The sequence below is a fragment of the Drosophila ficusphila genome, unplaced genomic scaffold (genome assembly GCF_018152265.1).
Source record: "Drosophila ficusphila isolate 14025-0441.05 unplaced genomic scaffold, ASM1815226v1 contig_198, whole genome shotgun sequence".
NCBI lineage: Eukaryota > Metazoa > Arthropoda > Insecta > Diptera > Drosophilidae > Drosophila > Drosophila ficusphila.
Genome location: NW_025064092.1, coordinates 11,768,052 through 11,790,394, shown reverse-complemented (window position 1 = coordinate 11,790,394; position 22,343 = coordinate 11,768,052). Strand labels below are relative to the sequence as shown.

Genomic DNA, 22,343 nt, shown 5'->3' with positions numbered 1-22,343 from the left:
AGTATAAGTGATTTTACTAGCTATAGCTATATATAGCTAGAAACAAACTTATCTGCCACCACGCGGACACACTTGGTCATTAGCAAGCACTGCTGCAGTGCAGCGTGGAGTTGTTTTGTTTATATATAGTTATTGGCTAAAAAAAACATGCCGATAGTTGTAATTACGGGACTACCGGCCAGCGGAAAATCCACCCGGGCGCGACAACTACGAGATCACTTCGTCGAGCGCGGCAGGAAGGTGCACCTGATCAGCGAAAACGAGGCAGTGCCAAAGGCTCTGTTCGGTAAGAACGCACATGCCGGGGACTCCCAAAAGGAGAAGGTGGTGCGCAGCGATTTGAAGTCGGAGGCCTCGCGCCATCTCAACATGGAGGATCTGGTCATCCTGGACGCCGGCAACTACATCAAAGGCAAGTTTTGCTAATCTCCAGATGCTGAACAGTTGATAATCCCACTGGTTGTAATTCCTGGCAGGCTATCGCTACGAACTATACTGCATGACCAAGGCGTCGAGGACCACCCAGTGCACCCTGTTTTGCTGCATTCCGCAGGATCAGGCGTGGACCTTCAACTGCCATCGAACAGCAACGGACGAGCTGCCCGGCGACAGTGAAACGGAGCAGCCGGCGGATAACTCAGAGGTTCCATACACCCGCGAAACATTCGACGCCCTGTGCCGGCGCTACGAGGAGCCGCAAAGTAACAACCGCTGGGACAGTCCGCTTTTGGTGACCCTGCCCGAGGACACGCTCGACATGGATGCCATCTACAAGGCCCTTTACGAGACGCAGCCCCTTCCGCCGAATCAAAGCACCCAGAATCCACCGCTTGGCGCTACCAACTACCTATTCGAACTGGACAACATCATGCAGTCGATCATCAAGGAGATCCTAGGCGCCGTCAAGATCAAAGCCTTTGGCCAGCTTCGCATCCCGGGGAGCAGCAGTCCCGTGAAGGTCGCCACCTCGATGAACGCGCTCCAGTTGAACCGCTTGCGCCAGAAGTTCATCACTAGCACTTGCCGGGCCAGCCAGACAGCGCCCACACCGCTGGAGCAGGTGCCCCAACTGTTCGTTCAGTTCATTAACGCCAACACGATCGGTTGCTAGCACTGTGATTGTGGCTCGACGGTTGTTGGAGGACATCCTCATAATTTATTCTAAGTGAGAAAAGAAAAATATGAGAAACGCTAAATAAACGTATGAAGTATTTATGTAGAATATTCATTTTATTTAAAAAACAAGAAAGCTTTGGCCAATTTTGGATTTTTGGTAAGGGGTAAATTGTAACAAATTTAGGTGTGAATGCCATCAGATTTGAAGATTTGGGTGAATACTCCCTTAGAATATTGAATTATTGTTTCCCCCAATTTGAAAAGGAAGAAAAATTAAAAATCGCGATTCCTTTGATAAATATATTTTTAATGGTAGTCCAAGGGTAAGATAAAAGTTGTGATTTCATAATTTTTTTTTTAATTTAAATTTTAAAGTCGCTTTAATTCCTTTGATAAATATATTTTTAATGGTAGTCTATGGGTCAGATAAAAGTTGTAATTTCTTACTTTTTTAAATTTAAATTTTAAAGTAACGGTCGCTTTAATATTCCGAAGAGAAGAGAGTTAAGGCAGAGAAAAGAAAAACAACACCAAAAAGAGAGTTGGAAATGTTAACGAACTTTTCTCTTATTGTTTTTGTTTTCCGCATGGTTCCGCGTTGTGTCGCTGCGTTTGTATGTAAACGCGGCTATGGTGCTCTTAAGTCCGCTCTTTCAGAAAGCGGCGGGTGGTTCGTTATCCACCTTCGTATTTTAAATTGTTGGCTTAAATAAAAAAGAAATTGTTTGGTTGACTTTCAGGTGATTTAGTGTGAAAGGGCTTGGGCGTTCTTTTGGCCCTGCAGCTCCCTTAAGGACTCCTCTCTTAGGGACTCTCTTAGCGGCAGTTTCTTGGCTCTCTTCACCCTTTTGCCGCTCTCTTTGCGCTGCCGCCGCGTTGTAGCTGACAGATACAAGATAGTCGCGCAACGAGTTAGTCGCGCGCCCGGAACGCTTCGCAAATCAAACGTTACTCCGTAGTGAGTTTCACAAACAAAACAAGAAACTATTTTTTTTTACATTTTTTTTGTTGCTACGACTGCTTTTTTTACCACCAAAGATTGGATAATTAAATAAAAAATAAAGTCGAAGGCAGTCTCGCCCCACTGTTTCTATCCCGCTCTAGCAGCAAAGTGCATTTTCAACGAGTGTGTGTGTGTGCGACAATTTGACAAGTGCAACAATAAGCATACAACAAATTTTAATATTAAAAAAAATTAACAAAGATCGCCAAATACATACGCATACCTCTAAAGATCTTTAAAATTGGCTTTGTTTTTATTTTATGTGTGTGCGTGAGTGTGTGCGGAACAAAAATGTAAAATGCATAATGCAACTTTGCCACCGAGGTTTTTTTTAATTCTATTTTTTATGTGTGTGCTCTGTTGCAGCTGACGTTTTCCCCACCCAAAAAAAAAGAAAATGAAAATGTAACTAAAAAGCCCAGGAAAAATCAACAGCTGCTAAATCTGGAATCAACAACCTCCAAACAAAACAAATGAAAATACATTATTGTGAACATCAACAACAGTGGTAATCGAGGGCTTTTAACGCCCAAAAATACAAATACAAAGAGGAAGCAGAGCCTGTGTCTTGCTGTGAGTGTTTAACAACAAAAAGCTGTTAAAAGTGAATAAGGCCACCAGCAAATTAACTTCAAACGGTAACCGGAGAATCGCTTGCTGGCAGAGCATGGATATCGCCCCAGTTCCATCGCGACCATCGATATCCGTATCGTCTTTGGCTCCAGGATCACCGGTATTTGCTATAGCTGGCCATTAAAGAAGCGCCAGCCGAATGCCACAAAGATGCCACCGCTGCAACGGGACCAATTGAAGTGAGTACTATATACCCCTCGCATTACTTTACTTACAAGATCCCTTATATGAACTCGAGGATAAAGACTGAAGTAACCCCCACTTGCCTAAAGTTGAAAATAAGATCCAATCAATATCCCTGCTCGACAGCCAATTTTTTTTATTACTCAAAATTTCTTAATATTTTTAAAACCACATCTTGTCCCTATAGAACTATGGATAGATCCAAGGGTTTTCTGATACCTAGCTAGCTTAGTGGATATTAAACAACTAATGCTCCTTATGCAAGGGCTATGCAACTGCCAGGACCCATTTATATTGAATGCCCACACCAAGGAATTACTTCACCAAATCGCTCAATACTTTAATCACTGACCAATAATCCGAGTGATGGCATTATAATTGAAGTTGGGTCATTGTGCGTGTCTCGGGGGAAGTGAAGGGGGCGGGGGGTTGCCTTGTAGACGGGGTTTTACGTTCAGGAGTTGAGGAGTTTAAGAGGGCGCTTAGTCACCGCGCCTTAAAGTTCACGGAGGGGTGGTGGGGTGGGGGCAGAGGCAGAGGCAGTGGGAGAGGACGGGGACGAGGCAGGAGCACATGTCAGAGCCCGGTTCGTTGGCCTGGCCGAGATAACTCGACGAAAAAAAAAGTTCGAGTTCGAGTTCGCCGCTCTCTGTTTATGAATGAAACGCAACGAGGAAGCGCGCGCAAATTCAACAACAAATTCAGTCGAAGAGAGGGCCAAAGAGAGTGGTGAGAAACTTTCAGAGAAATGCGGAACAGAAAAAATTTCAAAAATTGTTCTCCCGCTCTCTCGCACTGGCGCAAGTTCATCGACCTTTGCTATTGAAATTTTTGGGAACGCACACACAGATATGAATTACGAATACGAAACGCTGCTTATTTACACATTGATAAACAATCGTTGATGCTAAAATGCCGATGACTACGATTTTAAGGCCATTAAAAATGTAGTTATATCATCGACTTTACAGATGCTCTTGCTTTGTTGGCCACACACTTAAGTGGTTCTCAGAACATTCCCTAATTTTACTTGAAAGGTTCAATATGCGAATCCTGAAACCCTTTTTTTTAATCAGCATGAAAGTCTGCGTATTTTATATTTAAGGAAAAAATGCAAACGTTTAACTTAACTCTGCTCAACTACCATTGCCAATATCTGTTATCTACTTCTCTGATATACATATGTAGATATTTTGATTTATGTCTACATATCTGTATCTTGCATATCAAATAATCTGCAGATCGAGGAATCTCATTTACTTGTGTATTGTTTAAGTAAGTGTTTTCCTATTCCTGCCAAATAAAGCGGAACCATGGGATTCGAGTTCGAATCGAAAAAGGGAGCCCAAAGTGCGGCGTAGTCCCCACCGCAACTTTATTGGCTGGTTTCTTCTTCCTGATTGCCGATGAGTGTGTGTGTGTGTGTGCGGTGTGTGCATGTGTGTGTTTGTGAGTAGAGGGTGGGTTGGCAAACGCACGATAACAACGCCTGGAACTTGGGGACTCTCCGCAGGGAGCGGGAATCAGGGAAACGGGGAGGAGGGAGGTGGGATCCACGGGGGGAAGTGGGGTGCTTAAGGTCTGGGCAATGGCATTGTTTTGTTTCTGCTCCCTGCTTCTTCGCATTACGACTGCCGCTTGTTACCAAGTCCCAAATGGCTCTATATCGGTACATACATACATACATATGTATATGTGAGGGGCCACCAGGGGTGTAGTTGGGAGTTCATCGAGGGGATCACAGATCCCAAGGAAATTCCAATTGAACTCGACGGTTGGGGATAATCTGATTAATTGCCAAGTATACTGAGTGATGGATGGGTAGGTAGCATTTACATTATTCGATATTAATTCACTCCCCCCACATATTCGGCAGTACGGCAGTACGCCACTGGGTGCTGGCGTACTGGTGCTAGTGCGCTCCGTGTCCGTGTCCGTGTCCGTGTGTTGGTGTTGGTGTTGGTGCGAGGCCAATGACCAAAAATGTAGTGACAAGGGCGTCAGAGAGATTCCAAAAGTTGTGTATATTTCGCCATTTGAGCAAAGAAACAAGGAAGAGCCCGCAAAAAGGGGCAACGCTTTGCTCTGGCTTGTGTCTGTCTCCGTTTTCCGTTTTTCACGTTTTTCCTCTGGTAGGTATTTCTGGGGCGAGGCGGTCCAACTTACCCTGTCCAGAGCACAAAACGCTGAAACCTTCAAATTCGGTTTCAATGTCATGTAACCCCCGTTTTACATGGCTCAAGCGTGCGAGAGGGAGATGCAAATAGAGGGTGCGAAGATTGGGAGGCAAGGGTTTGAACAAACACTCACACACACGCTCACGTACGTAGAACGAGCGGCCAATTAAGGGAATAAGCAGGAAAATGCCCATGCACAGGAAAACTCACACAGAAATTCAAAAATCAAATGGCTTTCCCTCCACTCAGAAACTTGAAATCCTGCCAGCTGTCATATTTCCAAAAAACAATCTTTATTCCAATATTTTCAAAAGGCCATAAAACGGGAACGTGTCCTGGTGAAGTGTTTCGAACAGTTTTCGAAACGTTGCCTCTTGGGAAGTCGAATCAACACTATAAATCTAAGAGCTTTTCCCCACATTCCAACTCACAAAAACACTCAGTTACTAAATATAAACACTTTCTTACTATTCTTCTGTGGAACTCCATTGCGGTTATCGCCTTTGTTTCATTTCCTTTTTTCGATTTGTTTGGTCTCGTTTTGCCTTGCCTCGTATTTTAATAAATGCCAATGAACTTGAAGTTTATTTAGCGCGTATACAGTAACTCCCTTCGGATAAGGTGGGTAATGCACCTGAGACTCCGTACGTAAACATGCTTATCAGTTCCGATCCGTTTCGATCCGCCTCCAAGCCGCATGCATGCCCCCTGGCTCACAGTTGCTTGATCCCGATCGAGTCTAGGGTTGAGCTGAAAGGAACAAGTAGGAATTTTCCTTATCTCTAGTTTGCCGTCCGTTGCCGTTCTCTTTCTTCTTGCCATTTGATAGCTGTGACAATATTATGCATACTGACGGCCAGAGGGGCAGAAGAAAGGGGCAGGAGCACAAAAGGGGGAGGAGGTGCTGCCCATGCACACATACGTAATGTATAAACCGCCTAAGGGTCGGTGCCTCGATAAAGTTCTTATTGTCTCCCTATCGCTTTCCCCCCCTTTTGGCACTCTCTCCGCCTTTCTCCTCCCTGTCACGCGCTCTCGAATCCCTTAGTCATGATTACTAATTATGCGCTTCTGGATTGATTGCTTTCTTATTCACCAGCTTCACGCTTCCATCATCGCGGGAAATTTCAAAACATTTCGAAATTGCTCTTGCAGAAGCTTGGCACTTACAACACTTCCGTTCTATATCCTCCCTTCAATATCCAAGACAAATTTTTCGGCTTCTGGGTAATTCGATATATTCGGTATACACTTACTTATGTACGTTTAAAGATCTCTTGCTCATAACTTTAACATAAACTTCTTGCCCAGTTATACGATCTTGTGAAAACGGGGGCATCATTCGCAAGTTATGGAACCCCTTAAACATGTGTTTTGGAATTTTAAATCCACTTCCGCGTGGCTTGCACTTTCCCAATACTCCGATTAGTCATCTTATTCGGGGCCACAATTGGACACCTTTTGAAATTGTTGGACTGGCATGCCAGGTTGGCATTTTTCCTCGCCTCGCTTTTTGATCGCTTTGAGGTTTTAACAACTCGTGCAATTTGGCCGCTTTCTTTTGCCGTCAGAAGAAATGGAATGATCACGTTGCGGCCTTTGGACTCGCGATCTGAAGACTTTGCGCTGATGACGATCCGTCGGATACATCCTGACGGATGGACTACGCAGGGGAGTGCGAGATACATATCCGTCAAGATCCCATCCACATCGATTTGATTTCGTGCGATGGCTGCGATCTTTCGGCCATTTCACCTCCTCATTTCTCTAAATTTCTTCGTGTACGGAAAACAGAAAGCCCTTTCCCTGCCCAGCAGAGACTAAGTATACATCGGTTTATGGGAATACTAAATTAGATTATTCAAAACCAGGAATTATTTAAAGAACATTAAACAAAAGAGCAAAGCTATGGGCAAGGCTATTTTGGAAAGTAATGAATATAATGGGCAAGGAACATATACTACGATAAGATGTCAAATATTTATTCCTCAAAGATAAGAAAGCTAGTGAAGAAAGCCCTTTGAATAAAATATTCGCAACTATGTATTTTTCAGGTTGTATATCGGAAGTTCGGGTTTCTCTTTTAATTTGTTGGCTTTGTGTACTTATGTACATACATATGTATGTACATATATATTTTTGTAACTGGCGAATAGTAATAACAATTCGCCCACACACAACCACACTCTTCTATGTGGGAATGAGAGTGTGTGTGGAAATAGCAGAAATAGGTACAATGTTCGTTCAACGACCTTTTACTTTTACACTACTCCCATTACCATTCCGCCCCCTTATGCTTGTGCGTTTTCGCCCATGCTTTCCCCCATCGCATGCTGTCTCTTTCACTCAACGGTTTTCGAGTAGATATGGCTGATTTAGTTAGTTTTTGCGGAATTGCGTAATCCGTTCCAAAATGACGTCAATTCCAGAGCGAATGCATTTACATTTGCAGTGCACAAGCAGAGAAGAACGTATCAAATCGCAAGATCGTAATACATATGCTAAAAAGGATGTGCGACAAAAAGATTTGGAAAAAAGAAATCTGAAAAGATTCAAAAATGTAAAACGTCAAGTTTAAGTTGAAGTTGCTCCAAACACACACACACAGATACACACACAGACAAAGCCACAGACACACACGGCTGGCGCGCACAGCGAACTAAAAGAAAACAACAACAAAAAGGGCACGTTCAGTGTGAATGACCGCCAACTAACACACATTTGTGAGCGCGCTAAAACAAAAGCAGAAAGAAAACCAAAAGCAGAAGCAAAGTCAAAAGCAAAAGACACAAACCTCAGAGCTTCGCTGTCGACGTTGGCAGAGGAAGCAAAGCATCGTCGTCGGGGGCAGGCAACAGCAACAACTGAAAAGTAAAAATACAGCACAGCAGAAAGTTGCCGCAGTTGTTGTTTTTAAGTTTCACACCCTATACTTTTGTCAATTGGATTTTCAGTACTCAACCTAACTGACCATAAATAATGAGAAACACATATAAATATAATAAATAGTTCATTACGTATACGCTCATAGTACATCCGTACATATGTACATATGTAGGTGTGAATATAAATATTATGTAAAATAATTATTATAATTTTTTTTTTTAACTTTAAACAATGTCTTAGATGGCAACAGAATAAATACACATACATACAGATATACATACATACATAAGTTGAGGTTTTTATTTTTTCTTCGTTTCGTTTGGTCGCCTGAACCGAAGATTATGTGAAGCGCATTGGAGCTGCCTGTTATTTCTACATTTGTATTCACTGTACAGTCGCCAAAGCGAAGTGTGACTGTGTTGTAGTTGTAAAGTTGTATTTGCCTTGCAAGAATAAATAAACAAGCCGCAAAGAACAACTACAACATTGAATACGAATAAAAATAAAAACACAAAAAAAAAGAGGGGAAGAAAAGAAAAAATAAATACGAACAAGAGCTGGCAATGTCATTAAACCCTAAACAACAACAAAAACTGAAACCAGAAGCGTTATGAAATAAAGAGCGAGAGAGCGAAACCGGCCGGTTAAAAAAGAAAAAACATTTTCTCTCTTACTCTCTCTTTCTCTCTCACCCCGCGATTTGGATTCAGGTTGAACGACCGACCTAGCCATTTTGTATCTGTGTCTGTGCGCGTTTGCGCTTGTGTTGGTGCCGTGAGGGATCAAGTGAGTCATTTTTTATTACTTTTGATTTGATTTCGTTTGTGTGCCTGCTTTTGGCTCCGCTTTTAACCTGCGATTTGCCTTTTTGCCTTTCCGTGAATACTTCGATTTTCGTTTACTTCCTTGTTGATCGCCGCCGCACCCACACTCCCATAATCATACATACACGAACGCAAACTTTCTTTTGCTTTGCATTAGTGAGAAGAAGAGGTTCTTTGTGCGGTTAAAATACATACATACATACATACGTAGATAGCAATACGAAAAATGAGTTCCATGGAGTGAACTAGTTGGAATCAGAAAAACCAATCCTTTCTTTCTAAAACTAAAAATGAGCGATACACATTGGCTAACTTTTCCCAGCCACCTGTTGCTAACTTTAAAAATTAGTCATTTAACATAGTGGGATTTTCTAGAATAGATGTCTTGAAATCAATAATAAGTTTTGTTACCTTGCGTATCAGTGATAGGTATTTTTTTGACTCCAGAATTGTATATCACCCAGGTCCACCCCAACGTACATAAAGATCCGCGGTTCTTTCTCTTCATCAGCACTCCCGCTGTCTCGCTCGCTCTTTGCACGCATGTTGACCTTGACTGTGACTTTCATAAAATTGGTCTTCGCTGTTTTTGCCTTTGTTGTTGCTCTTGAGCTTTTCATTGTTGTTGCGCTTGGTCTTTTCTTCAGTCGCTTATGAACTTAATTCGGTTCTTCGAATATGTATATGGAGCATATAGAACACAAAAAAAGTCCAGGAAATGTACGCGCACCGATTCCGTTAGCTTGCTGTTTATGGCCTTATCTTTTAGCCATTTTCATTGAAATTTCGCTTTGCCTTTCGCATATTAAGTATACGTACTTCTACCTCAAAACGAAAATCTCAAAATCGTCTATATTAAAATTAAATGTTCCTAACTTAAGTCCTTCAGAGTCATTTTGACTGACTTTTAAGAATAGAAGTTTAGTTTAATTTAAATTAAATTATTAGCCATTACACCAGACTATTTAAGTCTACGGCCAAGTTTAAAACTCATTTGGAGACTAGAAAATTTTTTACATAAAAAAGGAAAAATACATTAAATTTGCATTTCAATCGATTTATTCATTGCTTGCCCGTTAGTCATTCATCGTTTCCTAACCTTTTTTCACTTGCTAATTGTTAGCACCTCACGCGCCTTCAATCCTATACTATCTTGCAAACACACACACATGCATACACACAAACACCTGGATCTCGACCAGCTCGAAAGTCAAAGCTGAAAAAGAGATTTTGGCTGCGCGCTTTCTATGCGAAAGTTCAGTGAACTTGCCCTCCATACCAAAAGCCAAATAAAACGAAAAAAGGTGGCGAAGCGAAATGGCTAATAAGGTGGAGCTGGCTAGAGTGAGAGGGCTGGCGAGTGGGTGGTGTTAGCAGCGAAGGGGATGGCGACGGGGGTGACCAACGCATTTGCTCAGCGGCGCGCATCAATTCGAGTTCAATGTCAAACCACAAAAACGACAACGCCGCTGCCGCAGTCGCTGCCTCTGCCTCTGCTGACGTCAAAGGCAAAGGCGAACGGGGCGGGGATAATGCGGGGGTGGCGCGCCAAGGAAGAGGGCTAAATAAACACGCACCAAAAACCCCGCGCACCCAAAAGGAAAAATCATTTCATTTCTTAAAAAATACAAAAGAAGTTTGTAGCTTGGAAACTAAACAGCAAACTGTTTTAAGGTATACCACTTCTAAATCAGAAATAAATTAGAAAAGTTATGGGTTTAGAAGTTCTGGGTTTTCGCTTTTCGAAAATTTTGACAAAAACCGGCCCAAAAAAGTAAAAACTATCTAATGTTATGTAATTTAGTAAATTTTCCGCAAACGCATATTTTGGCAGTCATAATGCAGTTTGTTAGGGAAAATATTTAATACTATATGATTTCTGTCAGTTCGAAATCGGAATTGAATTAAAAAAATTATTAGCTGGGTCATAAAAATGGCAAAAGAGCGAAAAAAAAAAAAAAAAAAATCACTTATGATGCAGTTTGTTGGGAAGCTAAAGTAAGATTTTTTAGAGGTATGCTTGAAACGCGGAAGGTGGCACTGTAGAATATATCTTGCAGATGGCGGACTGTGGGCATTGCTGCCAGCTGCTACGCCGACGTTAACATTGCCCGGAGGGCGTTAAACTTCACGGTCATGGCTTTTTCCTTCTTATTCTTCCCCGCCGCCTTCCTGCCCCAACCGCCCCCTTTTCCCAGATCTTTCTTTTTTGCTCTGCGTGTGATTGATTGTGACGCATTGCTGACCACTACGCACTCTCCTAGACTCCCCTCAGCACGCACTCCCACCAGTGCTATCTTCTCCCTCTATCTTCCCTAGCTCTGTCCCTCTCCCACTCACTCGGTGGAGAAGGCGAATGACCGATAAAAGCTAACCACGCGCCAATCATCCGGCTGATAAACCAGGCGACAGCAAAAAGTGAATAAAATGGAAGGAGCAGAAGGAGGGGGTGGGGGAAGGCAGGGCCAAGGACGGGGGAAGGGGGAAGGGGGAAGAGGGGGAGAGGAGAGAGGGGAGGAGGAACTTAAAGGCCTACAAAAACTACATACCAAAAAGCACTGTTGCCTAGTGTCGATAACGTCGAGCAACCTACCCATGTTCGATTCTTCCCCAAGAAACACAAGATACATACATACATACATACGTATTTGTGAAATCTCCGTCCGTAAGCTCCACACTTTGAAATTCCTAAGAAAGTGTGGGTAACAACTACTGTGCTCGTTCCAACACCATTTGATTGGGATTGATTCTAAGCATTGCAAAAATTTAAAAAACAATGCGAATTTCCTCTTTTGATTACGTGTATGAAAAAGTTATAATTCTAATTCCCATCGGAAGACAGCAGTCCGTGTGTCCGGGGTTTCCCAGGCGCGGATAACTCGATGGCTCCCTTTTAAAACGTGTCGCAAATTGCAGATTGCAATAAACGCCGCGGTTGGGTTCCGTAACAGTTGGTTTGCATTGGCTAGGGACCAGAAAAGAGCGGAGCAAAGCAGACCCAAACACGGACTTGTCGAGCATTCAACCCTAACCTCAGACAATGTTGAACTATGCACCAACGTACACACACACTCACACACACACACACAGGCACCGGCGGAGTGCATCAGCGGCGGCAGCAGCAGCCCTACATTTCGCTTCCCCTAAAAAAAAAAACTGAATAAACTGAATAAATGGGAATACAAAAGGCAGCGGCAACAATGAAGGAAGGCGGGACGATGGGGTAGGTGCCACAAAAGGAAGAGGAAGAAGCGGCAATCGGGAATGCCCTGTTGCCACATTACGTCACGAAGGAGAGACAGAGAGGGGGCGAGGGCGAAGGGGATAAACGAAAGGCCAACGACCAGCACACATTTCAGGCCGCAAAAAGGAGCAGGGAAGAATGACGAGCGGGAAGTGGGGAGGCGGGAGGCGGGAGAGCTAGGGAGCACGGGCGACCCTCGTCAACAGACGAGGGCCGGTCACAAGCGTGAGCGAGCGAGATAGAGAGCGCGCTGCCGAGTTCAACAACCTTCGGCGACCCTGAGATGAGGTCAGCAACCCCTACGAAGTATTACGTGCCCGGGCGTGTGTGTGTGTGTGTGCGAGTGTAGGACCTAAAGAGAGACTCTCTCGCTCTTTGACAAACACACGGAAGGAGGGAAGGTGAACATTAGGGTGGTCCCAATTTAGGATACGTTATCGAATAAGGATTAAGCCATAATTCAAATATTTTTTTCTTTTATCCAATACGTGTTTAATGCGAGCTGCTGATTAATAGCCAGCAGTAAGTTTTAAATTGTTTAAGGACGTGGCAATTAGTTTAGAACTAGAAAATACTTTATATACGTATTTTGTTGCCATGTTTATTTCATATATGTTCATATATATATTTGGGGGCGCTTACTGAATAAGTGATTAAATAGAGGATTCCCGAAATAAAACGGATAAAGTGGTGAATATCTTTTCACCTGACTGGTCCACCCTAGAGAGAAACAAAAACAGAAACAGAGCGAGAGGGCTATAGGGAAGCAGAGCGAGACAGGGACAGAGAAAGTCAGATGGGGAGTGAGTGGAGGAGCCAGCTTCAGCTCTTGCCTCTGCTTCTTGCTTCTGCTTGGGGGTAGGCAAACTTTGGATGCGTTTGCGTTTGTTTTTTGTTTTTTGCCGGTCGTTGCCCGAGATCGTTGGCGTCCCGACCGACGTCACCGTCCGACGTCGACGACGCTCCAACTTTGGGGTCGTTGGTGGTCGTTATCCTATATACCGAGAAAAATCTATTTTTATTTGCATGCGCCCGGTTGCCTGTGCCTTTGGTGCTTTCCTGTGTGGCCTCCGTCTCGTGTCGGGAGGGTTTTGTTTTTGGTCGCGGGAAAATCGGGGCAGGGTGACGGATATATTCCACAGGGTGAACCTGCCCTCGGCCAACTGTTGTTGCACTTGCGTCGGGAGATGGTTGCCGATTGGATTGGTCTGTCCCTAAACAAACATATTAGGTTGCTCGGACAACACATTAAAGGTGTTTGAGATTTTTAATTCTTAATTATTGTTCCCTACACTAAAAGACTAATTATTGTATATGTGTGTACATATACAAATATTGATAGCTGACTGTAATTAATAGTGGGTAAAAAGTGAAGGCTATCTTTTTAAAGCGAGCCTCAAAGTTGTTTGCTCCTTCGTTTAAATTATTTATTGCTAGCTGTCTGCGATCACCAGAGTTTGCAACTCACTTTGCTTTCGTTTTGCAACCGATTCTTCTTTTTTTCTATTTAATTTTTCTCTTTTTCGTTTTCTTGGGGATGCCTTGCACCTCTGCATTGCGTTACATATTCTTCCGCATTTTTTGCAATTGTAACCAAAGAGCATGTTGGATACAGTGAACCCATAAAAACCTAGTCTTTACTGTAGCGACTGAATGACAAACCTTGTTGAGAATAACACCAAGCGGACGAAAAACGAAGGTACCACAAAAAAACCTTTGTTAGTAAATATTCAGATTTAAAATTATGAAAACACAATTGAAAACTATTGTTAACTGCTAAAACATTTTTTTTAGTACATATTGAATGTTGTTTAGGAACACGAAAAAAGCACAACAAGAACCTACACACCAATCAAAATGAAAAGCGGAAAAATAAGGAGGCCGCAAATGCATGTGTGTCCATGAAATGTACTTTGTTGACCTTTCGTTGCCGCAGAGCTGCCTCTGCACACATATATATATAAATCGTTGGGGTTAATGAAACCGATTGACACACAAACTGCAGGGGCAACAACAACTTGTCCTAAGAGAGCACATCGGCTAAGAGAGCGCGCAGCAAAGAGAAATTAAGAAAAAGCAACTAGAAGAGATTTTGCAATTCCTTAAGAGAGCCATAAATACGCCACCTACCGCAGAAGCTAGCTTTCGCCATCTGTTCGGTGGCCATCTCACATAGAGGGCGCTATGGGTTGGGGCACCGGCTAACGGAAAGTCGAGACAGTAACCAGCCTGAAGTTCTGTGATTCTTTGATTTCAAAATATTTAAAGCTACGAGCACATTTAAACCTTATTCTTTCTTCCCTTGCAGCCACCAACATTTATTGCTCTTGCAAAGACAACGTGTCAATGAGGAAATTGACAGCTTCGATATAAATCCATCCGATCGGGCTGTGCTCAGATCGACCATAAACATAAACCCAACCTCAAGCCCGAAGGCTCGAACTAAAGACCGATTAAAGACAACCAGCAAGAACCATTTCAATACTCCGAAGAGAGGGAGTAACGAGCGGTGAGTAATCGTGGGGAGTTACTTTCATTCAAACACTTTTCAAAAAGTCGGTTCAAAATGAGTATATATGAGTATGTAAGAGCTTCATCTTAGTAATTAACGTGAATCGTTTGATGCTTTCGTACTCAGATAGAACTTACGTGAATTCCGAGGGATCCTCGGCGAGTTGGCAGAACCCAAACCTTGGTTTTGGTCTTCCAGATGCGTTCCTCCTGCCTCTGCTCGGAGTTGGGGAGCTCGGTGCACGGATCCAGATGCAGATCCATGGGGCTTGGCAGCAGCACGAGCCATCGGGTGGCTTGGATGGATGGCGGGGCGCCTCCGCGGGCGGCACAACCGCTGTCTGGTTGGCAGAGCGACGCATTGGTGGCGTCTCTGGGCGTCAGAAGTGGGTGGCTGGTGGATCTGTGCCAACAACCTTCGGTGTGCGTCAAAAAGGAATTGTGCGTTGCGCAGAAATGGGCAAAATTCTTTTTCTGTACAACCTGGAAGACAAATTGGAGACGATATTCAATAAACGTTTCAAAAACCATTCTGAAAAATAAGTATAAAAAGCGTGATTTTTGACCACTTCTATGGAATTTCGTTCACCTGCAACTCCTTATGTACTGTCTGCCGGAAAAAGGCTTTCCCTTTAAGAAATATTTTCGCTGATGTCAACTTGTCGACAGATATTGATTAATGAAAACAACTGGCTCGGAACCTAAGGCCTGGCTCGCTTAAGTGTTCCTCGACTAATTTCCCTGTCATAGACAATCCTGGCTAAAAGTGTTCCCAACCAACGTCAAAGTTGCTCCCTTCGAAACTTTCTAGTTTCTCGATTTTCCGTGTAGCCCCAGGAATACGTATATGCGATGGCAGAAGGCGAGACGCGAAGGGAGGCGCTCTTCAGAGTCCGTGACTTCGCTTCTCCCACTGAACCTTTATGTAATGCCACCCCACACTAGCCACCACCCACTGCACCACCCACGGCACCACCCACTGCACCACCCACTGCACCACCCACGGCACCACCCAGTGCCCCACCCATCGGGGCCGCTGTCCTTCAGTCTGCGGGTGCAACGAACGCTGCCCTTTAACCTACATAGCCAACATTCCTGGGGGTTTCCGCTCCGAGCTGCTCGACTCGGGCGGCTTGCCCCTCCCCCCCACTTGCCACTTCTTGCTACTTGTGTGGCATCTCCCTGTTGCCGGGGAGATGGGGAGATGTGGGATCTGAAGCAGGAACCGAAGTAGGATTGGGGCAGTGACACTGGGCTCGCCTGATGGATTGGATGTGGTCCAAATTCAATAAGCAAGGCCCCAGCGACTGGATTCCTCTGTTTTCCCCACGCAGCGGAAACTTTTTTAATTTGGAGGCTAAAATGCTGGATACCCTGTGCTCGCACTCGGGAGAGTGTGGGAATTCGGATAGACCCGGACATGGGGATACGATTTCTTAAAACTCTATATCCTGATTGGACAACAACACATTAATCCGTGCACTCCATGGAAATCCACATTTTCATTTAGTATCTCAAGTTACTTGGTCTTGAGGAAGTTCCAGATGGGAAATTTCTACTGTACGCCAATTAATGCACACCCATACACACACACACACACACAATTCTGGGCATCTGCATGCGCCTATTACGCCATCGAAAGCAACGAAAACAACAAAAACGAAACAGAAACCCCAACAGCAATGATAAAAACAACAACTGCATCGACGGCGGCGACTGAAATATCTTCATGTTCATCGTCGCGTCGTCGTCGTCAAATTGAACGGAGGGTTGGGGTTGGGGGATCCAAGGGGAAGGGGGCGGCTGGGAGGTTTGGGCGCCATGGGTTGCTTTTACCTTAGCTTCTATTTACATTTCGAAGCTCTGCCAACTGCAGAGCTGCAGCGCGGCCAGCGTCGGCAGCGCAGTCGACGGCCGCCGACGAAAGCGAAAGGCCATTGTCCGGAATTTTGTTGACCTACTAAGGCGATGGCAGAATGTAAGAGGCACGGCTACACCATGGTGGAATAAGTACAGGGTAGGAGTCTCGTCGGTTCGTCAGTCCGTTACCGTTACCATTGCCCACAATGAGTGCGAGTGAAAGGGTGGATTTCTAGTCAGTTCGAAAGAAATAGGAATAGAGTGCTACACTGTCATTGCCGTTTGTCGAAGTCGCCGAGTGCGCGAGAGCAAACAGCTCGTGAGTGCCGAAAAGCTCGCTCTTCTGGTTCTGTGTGTTAAAAGTTTTGGCTTTGGGCAACCAAAGCACAGTGGTCGCTCCAAAGATTGGAGCCTTTCGATCACCTTATATAAATAGTTTTGGCCTTAAAACAAACAAAAAAGAGAATAAGGTTTAAAAAAAATGTCTGGGTTTGGGCATCGCAAATAAGCATGCAGCACAATGTTTCTTTCCGAAACGTAGCCTACTTCTCAGGGCCAAAGACCCCATCACAGCAAAGTTGTGTACTGCTAAGCTGCAATGGTTTTCAGCCGCTTTATAATGATCAATAAATATAATATTTTTTCTCTATTGTTACGGAGGTTCACTATACAGTTTTACTGAAGAAAAAACGAAATACAAACCTAGTGGTCTGCATTTTCGACTTCGAAATGGTCGCAGAGAGAGAGAGAGAATTAGAAGTGAAGCTAAGCAGGGGGATAATGACAGATGAAAAAACTAGCTGACTGCGCAACTTTTTTTCACCCGAAGTCATTCACCTTTGGTTTGCTCTCTCAAAAGTTCTCCTATTTGTCTTTTTTCCACTCACAAATTGAGCTTAAAAGTCATCTCTCTCTTTTTCGAATGCGCCGCCGACTTAACGCCTACACCAAAAAAGAGAAAGGGGAGGGGTTGCGGGGTAAGCCAACAATAGAAAACGAAGCCTCAAACTTTTTTGATTTTTTTGATGAGCAATAAAATGTATTGATGCGCACGAGTGTGTGTGTGCGCTTGCCTGTATGACTGAGTAATGAACTAGTGTGTGCTTTTTTTGTTTTTACTTTCTCTTGGCAAATAGAAAATGAATTACATGCGAGGCAATTAGAAGAGCTGCCAGCTGGTTGCAAAAAAATAAACACCATTGGTTATTGCTACTGGTACAATAGCCTGATGCACTTAACGCGTATTACCAATACTCCGTGTTGTTTTTAAAAGCCTAAGCATGGAATTCACAATAATTTGAGTTTAACGTAGACAAATGTTTGGACGATATTCTAATGGCTGACGCTCTAAGCTTACATTGCGGAAAATGGGAAAATAATTCCAGGCATTCCTGCAGGTGTCGGTTTTTGTGCTTTCGTAAACAAACTTGCAGGGACCCATACATGCATATATACATGTGTGTGCGCATATTCATTGTGCATTCAAAGCGGCTCGTTTTTGCATATTCATAGTTGCGTGTGAATGATTCATGAGTTGCATTTAGCAAACAAACAGCTTCTCTCTTCCGCTCTCTTTCTACGACATACAGCGCCCCCTCTCTTTTGCGTTGGCCATGCTCTGTTGCACAGAAAGTTCAGTTTATGGCCTGCCCCCCGCCGCCCCTGTCGAGGTAACTTTGGCGAGCTTTAACCCAGTTTAAGGTCATTTTGAGTCAAAGACAAACATCGGTGAACGTGCCGCAGAGGGGGTACGCGGGGGAGGACTTGGGGTTCATTGCAGTTTGCCGATGGGGGCTGCAGTGGGTGTTCGCGGGTTTTCCTGGGTGCCAGCAGTCCCTGGTCCTCGCTTGGCATTTCTCAAGGACTTTTCGAATAGCACAATTGCAGCTGCACAGAATCGAATAAGCAAAGCAAAAAAGAGAGTCCACCTTTTCTCCCGTTTATTCGGGAAATGAAAATTTCCGCTGCGCACTGCCTTCTATTTGGCCTAACAAAATAAACGTTTTTAACTTTCGAAAAGCGAATTTTCCTTGTTATGAAATATGTTTCCCTCTTTTGGGTTCTACTGCGTCTCGAAAGAGCTTTTGCATCCTCTTTTAAATAAACTTGTACTTTTTAATCATTTCCAAATAAAATATCCCACTAAACACAAGCATGTGTACGTATCATACGTACATATTTCCCGCTAAATAAGGTCGCAACAGTCTTGACATTGTGGAACCAGCGCTCCGATGACGAAGACTTCGGGTCGCAAGTAACCCAAACCCACTGCCCCCTCCCAAATGCTATGCTTCACTATATTTCCCTTATCAGTGGCGTCGTCAACGAATTTTTGTTTTTCGTATTTCTTTCTTTTGTGCCTGCGTTGGCAGCGACGCCAGCGACTGTGATAATGAAATTGAAAAATTTCATTGCTAATTGCGTTTAATATTTATAATTGACCTAAATAAAATTTCGCGATTGGCAGTGCCAAAAAATAACAAAAGAAGAAAGCAGCGGAACATGCAAAGCGCGGGGAAAAAGAAAGGGAGCGGCAGTGGGAATCTCTTGCACGACTTGTGAAGGGAGGGGTTTTAGGAGGAAGGGTGGTTGAGTCTAGACTGCTGGAAACCCCCACTAGACTCCCAAGTGAAAAAGGGGTTAGCTTCACAATCATTGGAAACTAAACTTAAATTCGATACAAAAGCAGCAGCCAGATTTTTTGCTTGATTTTCGTAAGCTGGTTTTAGCTTTCGGATGAGTTCTTAGCATGAGTAGAGGACAGTTTAATGCTCGTTTTAACAAGTTTGTTTGGCGGCTTGGAGGTCTTTTGTTGCTATTTTTTCCGCCGTTATCAAAAACTCGACTTTTTTTGTACGAATGCAAGCAAAAAGGCAAATACAACAACAAGGCGGGCAAACAGAAATCGAATAAACTGCAAAAAGTGTTCTAAATATATGAGAAGTACACAAGCACACAGTGGCAGACTGACTCAAATGAGTCACACATACGTACGTATACGTAACATGAGAGCACTGTCTTCCTCTTCTTCTTTCTTCCCCTTCCACTCCCAATCCCAAACATTGCCCTCTCTTTCTTTGGGCTGCTTCTTCCGCTAGAAATGAACAGTTCTTCTGCCGCTGCATCGCTCCATCTCGCTCGCTGAAATATTTTAAATGCAAACTTTTCTCTTGCCCCAAAAGAACAAAAAATAAAAGCACACACACACGCGAAAAAGCCAAATCAAAACCGAAACAAAAAGTAGCAACAACAAACGCAGAACCGAAGAAGAAGCAGCGCACACAAAAAGTAGGTGAAAGGTCTTCAACCTTTTTGCATGAAAACAAAACTGCTGAATGGGTCGAAAGGGACGCGGGGCGTCGCAGTTCTATCTGAAATAAGACAAAAAGACCTGAGCACAAAAAACTGCCAGCGAGCCAATAAAATATAAAACAAAAGTGAAAGAGCCGGCGGAGAGGGGTGAAAATAGGGTGCACGGTGAGAAAATCGAGTATAAAAGTGCGATATTTGTATTACACTCATAAATACTTTCAAAATAACAATCCATTGTCATGTTTAAAAAGATTTTAATAACAGCAATTAGGGACTTAATTTCTTTTGATTTAAACGAACATTCATATGGATGCATGTATATTCGAAAAAAGTGAGCAGAATTTTTCATGTGGAGGGGGCTGAGTATTTTTTAGCAAAGGAAGGACACGGGGTGTCTGGGCGCAGGGTGCTGGAGTGCTGGGCAAGTGACCGACAGACCGAGCCACTGCATTTGACTATTTTTAGCCGTCCCAGTCGAGCACTTACACTGACGCGCACGCACATGCACACGCACACGCATTCGCACTCGCACTTGCACTAGCACACGCTCGTTGGCAAACACACAGATGGGCACGCACACACAGATGGGGACAGCGAGGCAATGAGGACTTGGACCTATCCCAATGGCCCGACTCCGTGGGGCAGGTTCAGTGCGGTTCAGCCGAGTTCAGCTCACTCGGCCCCTTCCTCCTGCCTCCCACCTCCCGCCTCCTGCCTCCTACCACCTACCTCCTGCCTTCTTCCCGTTCCTCGTTTTGGTTCACTTGAGGTTGAAAAGCGCACAGATGTATTTTATTCGTTTGTTTGTCTTTTTGCAACGAGCGAGCTTTTCCGAGAGACCGATAGAGAGAAGGAGAGAGAGAGAAAGAGAGCGAGAGCGAGAGAGTTCTCTATTTGGCAAATGGCAAACTCGAACTGGTGCTAGTGCTAAACTTTGTCCCTCACCGCGACCCTCAAAAGCTTCTTCTTCTGGCGCACAGACAGACAGACGGAGACATTGAGTTCGAGGGGGCGTGGGGCAGGGGGGCCGAGGGGGCTGGAACAGCTTTTCCTGGATCGCACAAAGAAGTGGGAAAGCTGCTGCCAAGGCTGGGCAATTTTGGGGAATCTCTAAGCCGGAAACCCTGTAAATTATGCTTTTGCCAAGGCTTTTTGGTAAACTGGAAAATATGTGACAGTAGTCGCAACATATTAGTTGATTTTCAAGTGGAAACTACTACTACTACTTATTAAATTTAAATACTCAGCGCTCCGGACAAATGTTAAGAGCTATTAACACATTTCCCCCAATACCCTCCCCACTATTGTCTGCTCCATTATGTAATTTATCTTTGTTTCTTTGTTGCAGCCATTTTCATTTGAGTGAAACGCCAGACTTGGTCGCCCCCTCTTCGCTGTCGTCGTCAGCATTTGTTGCATCCTCCGCCGCCTTGGTAAATGCGGTAAGTGTCAAAACTGCTTTTAGCCACAATCGGCAGTAGCTCCCCATTGTTCCGTCTCTCCCCGAGAAATTTGATTATCCTGTAGCCAAGAAAGTTGTCTCGCAAAAACGCATTATGAAGGAATTAAAATGGATGTTTTTGAAGTTAAATGTCGACGAATCACTCGTAAAATTGATATAATAGCTGTAAAGCTCAGAAATTATATCAATTTGGCTGTCTGGTCAGTTAATGAATGAATAACAGCGAATCGATGAACTAAATCGTAGCCATAGCTAGTGCAGTATCAAAGGAAAGGACATTTATTTCTTGTTGGACAAATGACAAAATAATTGTAAACTCTAATGAAAGTTTGTCCTTGGGCCTCTGAAAGCTAAATATTCATGTTATCTAAATAGTGAAATCAAAAATAAATTATGGCTACATTTATGACCTATAATAAATGAAAAAGCTTCCAGGGACTTTCAAGTCTTTTAAAAAAATATTTTCCAAAAGGCTGCTCTACGTATACGTAATTTTTGGTTAGATTAAGTATACGTAAATTTTGGCGGAAATAAAGATACAAACATGAGCTCAAATTATTAGAGATGTCAATCTTTGAAGGAAATATTAAAATCAAAACTTTTTACGTATACGTAATTTTTCTAAAGGATATTAAGTATACGAAACTACGTTAAGTATACGTCATGTAATGTTTTGATTAATGAATTTTCTTATTATACTCGGTAACGAAATCACTTCTCCATAAGCCACACATTGATGGATGTGCCAAATATGACACCTAATACTTGGTGACACACGACACTATCCAGTACAGTCTCCACCTGCTCCACAAGTCCTGTTGCAAGGCGAAATCCCGTTAACGATTGACCAGCTGGTTATCGATAAAGTGCAAGAGCAGCAAAAAACGAGAAAAATCCAAAGGCGAAATTGAAGCAAAGCAAACCGAGGCAAAATGGGCGAAAAAAGGAAAACAACAAATGCGCACGGCTGTCGTCGATGTGCGATTGCATGTGTATGCTATTTTTTTTGGTTGTGTGTGTGTGTATGTAAGTGTAGAAACTGTGCCAATGCCCTGACAACGGCACAAGGTGATGATGCAAACTGCAGCCGGCTGCAGTCGCAGTGGCAGTGGCAGCCGCAGTCGACGTCACC

The 22,343-nt window shown here is 43.7% G+C and overlaps 1 protein-coding gene across 1 annotated transcript; it reads left to right on the top strand.

Moving 5' to 3' along the window:
• The first annotated feature begins 51 nt into the window (after positions 1-51).
• On the top strand, positions 52-1,219 carry LOC108097334 (protein KTI12 homolog). Its single transcript, XM_017199568.2, has 2 exons — positions 52-412; positions 477-1,219. Exons 1-2 carry the CDS (start codon positions 148-150, stop codon positions 1,109-1,111), a joined length of 900 nt encoding a protein of 299 aa, XP_017055057.1. The 5' UTR covers positions 52-147; the 3' UTR covers positions 1,112-1,219.
• Positions 1,220-22,343: the final 21,124 nt, after the last annotated feature.

Bases quoted from the DNA above. Each gene is read 5' to 3' on its own strand.
- LOC108097334 (XM_017199568.2), top strand. From the start codon at position 148: ATGCCGATAGTTGTAATTACGGGACTACCGGCCAGCGGAAAATCCACC. The intron at 413-476 runs GCAAGTTTTGCT...AATTCCTGGCAG, and splicing joins CGCCGGCAACTACATCAAAG to GCTATCGCTACGAACTATAC.